Below are 9,394 nucleotides of genomic sequence, written 5' to 3' on the forward strand. Positions count from 1 at the left end.
TTCATAGGTGGAAAAGAATCAGTTTGCAGAGGATCAGACAAGAGGGAATACTTTAAAAAGCAAATGGCTCAGAAGTGAGCAACAGAGTTAAAAGGCACAGGCAAAGTTGAGGGGAAGGGCTCTTTTTGGAGGTATTGAAAATTCCTATAATCCCTGTAAGACTACAACAGAAACACTGTTTCCAGAAACCCTAGGAAAGTAAAGAGCATGAAGAAATCAGAGGCTTAAGAAGCCCAAGTTCAACCTTTCTTCACTGTGTTCTGCCACATTTTTTCGCTTGACTTGCCTTCTGTCACGCTTGCCATCACTGGGCCTGGCACAGACTGACTGTAAACACGATTCCAGGTAGCGAGGCAGGCACGGCTCCTTGCTCATGGCACTGCCAAGAGATGCTGCTGAGGTAGGTTTGAGAGGTACACCAAGGCTGCCTTCTACAGAAGATGTAGGACTGGCACTGTTGACAGAAGAGTAGCCTGAGCTCCCTTCCAGGTTAGGATTTCTTGGGGTGAGATATGCTGAAAGGCTGCGATTGTCATCCAGCAGCTTAGCCTCCCGCAGTGGTGCTGCGTGCCCGGCCCACTCCACAGCTAAGTTGTCTTCATCACTGGAGTCCTGACAGCAGTGGTCTGCAGGATCCATATAGACCACTGTCACATCCAAGATCCCACTGGGACCCGTCACTGTGGAATGACACAAGGAGAAGGTTGCAACACCAAGCAGGCATTCAGCACAGAAATAGAAAACAAACAACCAAGCAAGAGCATAAACCTCGTATCTTACACATGGAGGGGAGGGCACTAAGCTCACTCATTTAAAACAGTAGCTTTTCCCCCCTCAGACTCTTGGGTAGGTACTAAGAGCTGTTTAGAAAACAAACAGCCAGTCCCAGTGTCAGCCAGACAAACAGATAATACAGTGTTTCTGACACAGTGGGCCATTCATCACATTTTCCACCCTCAGCGATATCTGAAAACAGTTGCACTTTGAAACGCAAAGCAGCTACAAACCCCTTCATCGCGTTCTGAAGCAATGTATATAGAGACAAGGGATAGATACCTCTCAAATAGTTTAACAATTATAACCACTGGGGAAGGGGGAGAGTTTTTCCCACTGGTCTTCAGCTGAAAGTTCAGGCTTCTGTTGCCTGAGAAACAGTTTTAAACAAAGATGAAAAGACAGTTTTAGTTCTCTCATCTGCTGTTTGTAAAGAGAATAAAACCCTCACCATCTCCATCTTTCTCGCCTTCACTTTCCTGGTCACCTTCATAACCAGAGCAGGAATCTAAACTCCAGTCGAGGAAGTTATCTAGAAGACTCTCTTCCTGGGTGGATAGCTCTGCTGTGGGTGTAGTCACAAAGCTGCCTCTGTCATCCTGAATGCTGTCTTCCCTCCTCCTGTAGAAAGAAAATCCAGAGGTCACGCATTAAAAGCCAAGCCTTCTTTTGCAGCTCTTTCAAGAGGTATGTCAATTAAGATGATCACACAAAAATTGATCATATTTAAGACTAGAACCTCAGGATACCAGAGAGGAGGAAAGGCTCATGCTAATCCATTTCCAGCAATGAGTTATACTAGCCTTTTAGTTCTCTTTCCACAGGGAGAGCTAAGGAAAGTCTGAATTTCCACCACATTTGTGTGCAAGGGACTGGGCTCCGGGTCCTCCTGTTTCACACCCAACAATGAACAGAGCTGGCTGTAACTCATCATCTACAAAACAAAAAGCCAGTAAGAATTAGATGCAATTCCCTCTGCCAGGAGGCTGTTTCTCTTCATTTTCTAGGAGAAACCTACCCTGGTGAGTTCTTGCCACGTGTACTCAACCACAGCAATTACAGCCCCCGCAGATCAAGTGTAAAGCCACCGCTTTATTTAGACACACTCTCCTCCAAAAGTCTAAAGTTAGAGCCCACTTCCCATTATTTGAAGTTTACTACATCCTGCCATATGGCAGCTTTGCTGTGGGTGTCAGACATCAGCAAATGAAGACAAAGAGCTCACCCACCTTTTCTTTGCCTATTTCTTCATAACGCTCATCTTCAAATCGTTGTTTCACTGCAGTTAAGGACACTTGCCTATAATCCTTTGGGACATCGTCATGGAAACTGGGAAGAAAGATTAAAGCCCAAATCTTAGAATGGATTATATGAAACAGTGACAACAAAACATGCCAATTTAAATACTTTCCTTCTGTCCATCTCAGCTCCGTGCTAAGGAAGTTGGTGTTTCAGCAGAGCTGCTATGCAATTACCCAGGACACTTGGTTTCTAAGCATATAAACATCTAAATCATTTTCTGTGCCTTGAGGCAAACAAGATATTTGCTTTGTACTCTTTACAAAATGAGCTACTTTTGCTACTGGAACTCCCTCTGAAGCTCACCAATAAGCCAGCTGCAATCTTCTGAGCATAGTGATGCATGGCAAGCTGAAACCTGTTAGGCCTTGAGAAGTATCACATTTCCTGTAACCCAGGGCCACTACCACTTGAGGGAAATAGAATAGCTGATCCTGAAGTGGCTCCTAGGCCCTAATGCCTTGTGGGAGGGGGAGCAAGGCAGTTTCCCAAAGCCACCTCCTTCATTGGGAAGGGCTAACTGTATAGATGCAACTTGTCTGCAAGAGCTGGAATCCAACTACTCGTATGCCCGCCCAAAAAGAGTTCTGAAACTATTACCACTTTTGGTAGAGGCTTAGCACACAGGGCAACAGGTCTTCAAGAGAGAAACCGGTACACTCAGACAGCTGGCTGGTCCAGGGGTGTGCTGGAGAAGAGAACAGGTATTACCATTTCATGAAGCTCAGTAGTTCTGTAATCAGACAATTTTTTTAATGGGATAAAGATCATGATCCCTACGGGCTTATGCCTGCAGACAGTTTGTTCAAGTTCACAGCTAGCTTCAAGGACAGGTTTATCTGCCAAACTGAAGTTACACTGAAGTACAGAAATCTTCAGTCTTATTTGAACACAAAGCTTGCATAGCCTGATGCTGATACTCTTGTTCATTGTAGCTATTGAGGTAAAACAGACTGAACTCAACTTCATATCTGTCAAATGATGATTCATATCCCTCAAATGATTGAGACATCTTGCTTAAAGACAAAGTAACACCAAAACAACAAATAAGCCTCTCTCAAAGGACAAGCCTGACCCAGCCTGCTGCAGCTCCACCCCAGAGGCTGTTCCGTACCTTGTCTGTGCAGTATCTTAGCCAGCAACAGTGCTGCAGCAGCCAGCCGAGCTGGGGAATACACACAAAGGCTGGTGTTTAAGAGTGACAGTTCACAAATGAAGCTGTAAAGATGAAGAGTTCTTCTCTCCAGCAAGACTACATTCGACAATACTTCTTTGTAGTCCACAATGGTAGGTATCTAGTGCAGAAAGGAGAACAGAGGTTGGAAATACAAGACAAGCACCAGGTATTTAGAACAGTTGTTTCCAGGAGATGCTGTTTTCTTTACACTAGGTTTATTTTTTTGTTTGTTTAGTTGTTTGGGTTTTTTTTTTTTTTTTTAACGACTACACCGACACTGAAACATTCTCTGGTGAAAGAATAATCTCTAAGGTCCCTTCCAACCCACACCATTCTATGATCCTGTGAATAAATGGCCTCTTAAGACTTAAGTTTTAATCTCCCCAGAAAGGCAGAGGGTTTTGTATCTGTATGCTCTGAAATTTGCATGGTCTCCACAGCTGATTGAAAAAACCCACATAAAACCCGAATCTTAGATAAGGAGAAATGTTAATTACAACAGCCTGACTTCAATAGCCACCCAAGAGGTGAAATATTCCATCCAGTTTGCAAACTTACCCTTATCTTTCCTTCTAGAGCAGAAATGATGTCACCCATCATTCTGACCAAGTCTTCATATTTGTATGTGTTATCTGTCAGCCACACAGCTTCCCGTATTGTCAGGATCTCTTTGCTGATGAAACTGCAATATTAAATAATATTAAAAGTCAGCCCCAGAAGAAAAGGAATTTGTGCACCTGTGCACTAATGGTTTTGTGGCAGATAAATGCACCCAAGATAACCACAAAGATAACCTTTATAACTTGTTAAACAACTTCATAAGGTACTTCCCCAGATACAGAGCTGGAAAGAAAGGACAGCAGCTCTTCATTTATTTCACCTTTAAGCTGGAACTACCTCCTAGAATGTTCCTGATTCCTCATTTATGAAACCTCTCCCAGGTAAAGATGCAAGATACTAAGGAAACTGACACAGAAGAATAATTTTCCACCACATCATTTGGTTCAGCTGAGCATAAAAAAAACCTCCTATGTAACAACAGTGCTGCAGTTGTTCCATGCAGGGTTACTCATGCTAACACAGCATGAAAGACTTCAGTTGCTGATGGAATGAATGCATTTAGACCAATCCACTACTGTGGAGTTTTTTCATATTTAAAAACAAGTTCAAGGAATTACATTTTGTGTCTCATTTGCAGAAATTGTGTTCGTCTGTGAACACAGTTCCAGCAACAGTCAATGTAGAGGGAAGCCAAAGATTCTTCCCAGCATTATTATTAGCAAGAGGTGAAAAAAAGCCTGAGCAACAGAAATGAATTTGAATGATGACAATAATGGCCTCTCTCACCAGTCAGAACCCCTACCGTGTGCAAATGACCATGCAGGCTATTCCCAAAAGCTGGAGTCGAGCCCGAGGTACAGGTCTCAGCTTCAAATAACGATCCACACATCCCACTGTCATGTGAAGGCATAGGCTAGAAAAGTCTTTCATGGTAGCCACTTCCACCAGCCAGTCAATCAGGATGTACCTAGACAGGAAAGAGATACAGTCTGTGCAGTCAGAAGCCATTCAAACTCCTCCCCACGCTTAGTTACCGAGTCCCTTCCCCACTCAAAAGTTCCAAGCCAAGAAATGTCACCAAAAGAAGTTTCAGAAAAATGACATATTGCACTGAGATGAGGATTTGCAGCCAGAGGCCTGTTATCCTCTGAAGGGTCAATGGTCTTAGGTTGTCTGGGAAATGGAATTAGAAACGATCCTATAATTGGCACTTGCATAAGGAAAGGGTAGAGCATATCAATTAGGAGGCTAAAGGCCACCTGGAGATAACTAGAGAATAACAACAGCTCCAACAAGTCAAATGGTGTCTCCCTCTAGGTCTTGAAGAACTTGTTAGTTTTGACAGATGCAAGAACTTACATTCCAGAGAAAACCTTGCACCCCTCATTTCAGTTCTTTATCAGGGCTCGAAATAAGGGCTCTAATACCTCCTCTTTGCAAAGTGTCATCTGTTTCTCTGATTGTACATAATGCACCATGGAAGAGTAAAGCAAAGGATTCCATCTTCCAACAGACCTCATTCTAGATTTGTTTCCCTCTACATTTGTAGAGGGACATAGGCAATGGTTTCTGCTGCATGGCCTGACCCCTGGAACTGAGTTTTTACCTCATTGTTTCATTCATTCCTTTCTGCACAGTGAAGATACTTTGCTTGCTGATAGGAAGGGAAGCTTGAAAGATTTGAGACACTATTTCACTGGACGATTTTGCTTCTAATCCTAGTTGGTTTCCATTCCCACAAACTTTGGCTAAAGCTATCTGTAGTAGAGAGAACACAAAAGAAATTGTTTGTTTTTTTTACCAAATACAAACTAAAGCAGCACAGGACAGTCTTGTAATTTTCCTCCTGAAAACAGAGACTGAACATGACAAACTACTTGAAAGGTAACAGAATTGGTAGTTCTCAGTTTGGCTTAAATGTTGAATGGACACATTATTTGGGGTTAAGATTTAAGGCCATCAAAAGATGCACCCTTACTCAAATTGTACCACAGACATACAGTATGTTCCAAAAGAGGGAGATCTGTAGACTAAATACACACGTGCATATATAGATAATAATCAGCAATTTTGGCCCTGCTTCGAAAGGGAAGAGTCTAAATGAACAATGACAGCATAAAAAGACCGAATGAAGACCACTGTCCTGGGAAAAGTCAGTCTCACCTGTGCTTCCCAGCAGCCCTTTGCTGCATAGTCTCGGAGCTTCCTGAGACTTTGGAGGTATCTGCCAGGATCTGACATCTGCAGAGAGGAATGTAAACAGATTTCAAAAACCACTACCTTTACACAGTGAGCAGAAGGATTGTCGTACTCATAGCCAGAGGAAAGCCACTGCCTGTGGGTACATCTATTATTTCAGAAACCAGTCTGTTTCTCATCATGAGGACAACATTGCTTTTTAAGAAACTTTCTTCAGTTCTTGCCTGAGGTCTTGCAGGAAATGAGACAGGTCCCTCAGAATTCCCACGTTGAGAGCTTTGGCAGATTTATTAATGACAAGGCAGCTCCCATTCCCAAGTGAGCCACATGATCACTAGGCAGCAGTGCCTGTGTCTTTAGCAGTTAGTATAAAGGAGCTTCTCCTTGCACCTCAGCTACAACTGCTCACGGACTTGCTTTAAACACCAAGGCAGGTACCAAAGCTCATTTTGAGAGTTCTTAGCACTTCCTTGTTTATGAAGAAGGTAAGCTCTGAGGGAGAGCAACTTCTTTCTGTGTATGTTCATGGCACATAACAGATGTCCAGAAGTTACAGTGAAAAAGTTGTTTTGAGACCAAAAAAACCCAAACTACTACTTACAGCAGCCTTTCTGTTACTTTCCCAAAGGAGGTAGGAGCTGTTTAAACAACCCTGCTTTGAAGATTCTTCAAACATTTCAAGGGATTCTCTTCTTTTTTCTTCATCCTAAGAACGAAAGGCATGATGGTATTTTTGCTGTCCAGCCAACTGGTCTCAATACTTCAGAAGCTAGAGAGCAGGATCAACCAGTTGCAGGTCCCTTTCAGACTATGAGGGGGACTCCCACATCCACTCTGCTGCCATTTGAAGATCCAGGCTCAGGAAGCAGTTAGTGGTTTTCCTCAGCTAGACAAAAGCTTTTTGGCTTGCTTGCCACTGAAGGGCTCTCTCTCTCTCTCTTTTTTTAATATGCATTATGATTGCAAAGCTTCCTTTGAGACCTGAAAACACTGCAAGCCCGTGACCAAGCCAAAAATCAATTTCACTGTTTGTAAAATCCAATAAACTAAGTTGATAACATTCCTTTAAACAACCAGCAAATTAAACTCATGAGAGCAGAAATTCCTAGGCCACTTGAGGAATATAAGAGCATTTGGCTGTTTTGGAATTTTTTTTAATCAAGGTAAACAGCATTAGCATCACCAAAAAAAGTACCCAAACACATCAAATCAGAAACACTGCTCACCTCAAAGAGACTCAACACCTTAGCCAAGCAGTGGAGAATAGATCCTTTTTGAGCCTGAAGAAAGCATGAAGATAAAGCATTGTTAAAGATAAACAAAGAACAATAACATTTTATGCTAGTAATTCCAGACTACTTTTTTTTTTTTTTTTTGCCTTTAGTTATTCCTCCCTCTTGCTTTTCTCAATGTTTTGTTATTTTTGAGACAGCACTGAATCTCTCAGAAGAGACTGTACAGGCCTCCGGCACTCACAATATACCAAGTGTAGTTTGGCAATAAATTCATTAAAATGATTGATCCCCAGTCATTTAAGCAGCAGGAGCACAGAAGCTCCTTGGGGAAACAAAAATATTAAAAAAAAAATAGATGCAGCTATTATCCTATGTTAAAGTCAAGGGCAGAAAGAAATCTTACTTTCTCCAACTGACACTCTGCTTTGAGACTCTCATAGACCACAGCTTTGCAACAGCTTCCACTCAAGGACCAGGGAGGTCGGATAAAAAGCCAGATAAATGGGTCTGCACACACATTCAAACGCTCTGCCAGGCTGAAGAAATGCGATGCCTTTAATCCATTCACTTCTGCACGGCCCTCGTCGGAGATGGACACTGAACAACAACAACAAAAAGCCAGAAATTATTTAGAGTTTATTCACAGCACCTGTTTGGCATTTAGTCAGGCCAAGAGAGATAAGAGGATACCATCAGGAAAAGACTCAACAGCATCTTCCCTTTAGAGCCTTGAAAATCATGGAGATGGCAAAATAAGAAAAGTCATACTACAGTCAGAATTCAGGAACATACAACCCTAAGTTGGGAAAGAGGGGGACACATTCTGCAAACAGCAACACTCAAAGCAACGTTAATTCCTGTCAGCACACAAATTAGTATGCCAGTCACCTGCCTGGCCAGTACCTGTGCACAGAGGCTCCTCCTCCATCAGCAGTCCTTTTTTGATGTATTTAACAGACTAGATTAGTAGCCAAGTTTGATCAGAGGTTTACAAAGGATAACTTCTAAACATGAACCCATAAGCTACACATGGGCTCATTTTCTACTCTTTAAAGAGCTGTGCACAACACTATCATTTAACACCCAGCAGTTCCGTGGCCAGTGCTTAAGCTGCACTGAAGTGAGGCTTTCAGCAACCTGGTCTAGTGGAAGGTGTCCCTGCTGATGGCAAGGGGGGTTGGGACTGGATGAGCTTGAAGGTCCCTTCCAACCCAAACCATTCTATGATTCCATGAAAGGTAAAACCAAAGAGGTGTGATAGTAACCGAGACCTGACCACCCGCTGAAGGCAGCAACCAACTCTGCACTTCACTGCTCCAGGACTTGGCTACAAGAACATCAGCGTTCGAGATACAAGAGAAATATCTCTGCAGGTAGCCAGTAAAAACGTCAACTTTATGATGAGACAGTTAGCCTGATCTGTAGCTCATCTGCATTTCCTTCTGTCATGCCATCTTCCCCAAGGACCCAGGTACAAGCTTCCACACTTACAGCCTTCATTGTACAGGTACGCTATCCCCAGCTTCACAGCAGCTTCAAAGTTACCCCTCTCAGCAGCCCTGAATGGAAACAAGAGAAGACACTTCAGGTTGAAGTCAGTAGGTGCTTCTAGGCCCAAATCCTCAAACAAGTTACTTCAGTGAAGGCCAGGCTGTGAATTTGGTGATCACCAACCATAAGCACACATGCTTTCACTACAGAAATAAACATAAATGAATGAACATAAATTATGCTAAGGCTTTTCTTGCTGCGACCCTTTCATATGCCCACGTCTGGGATAATTAGACTATTCACAGGAACTATTTCCCATGAAGCAGCCCCAACACCAGAATGTGTGAGCACGTTTGGTACTTGTACTCTCCAGGACGTGCATCAGATCCTTGAGCTCCTCTCTTCCAACCCAACATACAGATAATAGTTGTCTTCAGAAAGGACACAATACGTGCATCAGAGCAGAGGCAATAATTAGAAGCAAAACAATTAATGTGACGTTTAAACTCACCAATTGCCTCCAAATCAGATGGATAAAAAGACCCTCTCCTTCCTTTTTTAAGCTGATTTATCATTACCCATTCAAACATTTTAATACTGGAAGTTACCTATTTTAAAATATCCTGGTTTGCACAAAGAAATGACCAAACCAACTCAG

The 9,394-nt window shown here is 42.7% G+C and overlaps 1 protein-coding gene across 1 annotated transcript; it reads right to left on the reverse strand.

The window, feature by feature from the left end:
* Positions 1–216: 216 nt before the first annotated feature.
* CCNF (cyclin F) lies at positions 217–8,800 on the reverse strand. The gene is made up of 14 exons (XM_010176673.2): positions 8,737–8,800; positions 7,649–7,842; positions 7,237–7,290; positions 6,612–6,716; positions 5,975–6,052; positions 5,418–5,569; positions 4,614–4,778; positions 3,809–3,932; positions 3,188–3,368; positions 2,674–2,761; positions 2,004–2,103; positions 1,578–1,708; positions 1,226–1,395; positions 217–680 (listed from the first exon to the last, which is right to left on the reverse strand). The coding sequence occupies exons 4-14, from the start codon at positions 6,684–6,686 to the stop codon at positions 217–219; spliced, it is 1,728 nt and encodes a 575-aa protein (XP_010174975.2). The 5' UTR covers positions 6,687–6,716; positions 7,237–7,290; positions 7,649–7,842; positions 8,737–8,800.
* Positions 8,801–9,394: the final 594 nt, after the last annotated feature.

Source organism: Antrostomus carolinensis, unplaced genomic scaffold (assembly GCF_000700745.2).
Source record: "Antrostomus carolinensis isolate BGI_N321 unplaced genomic scaffold, ASM70074v2 scaffold52160, whole genome shotgun sequence".
Taxonomy (NCBI): domain Eukaryota; kingdom Metazoa; phylum Chordata; class Aves; order Caprimulgiformes; family Caprimulgidae; genus Antrostomus; species Antrostomus carolinensis.

Bases quoted from the DNA above. Each gene is read 5' to 3' on its own strand.
- CCNF (XM_010176673.2), bottom strand. From the start codon at position 6,686: ATGTTTGAAGAATCTTCAAAGCAGGGTTGTTTAAACAGCTCCTACCTC. The intron at 2,762-3,187 runs GTACGGAACAGC...TCTCTTCTCCAG, and splicing joins TAAGATACTGCACAGACAAG to CACACCCCTGGACCAGCCAG. The intron at 1,396-1,577 runs GCTAGTATAACT...TTCTTTCTACAG, and splicing joins TGTGGAAAGAGAACTAAAAG to GAGGAGGGAAGACAGCATTC.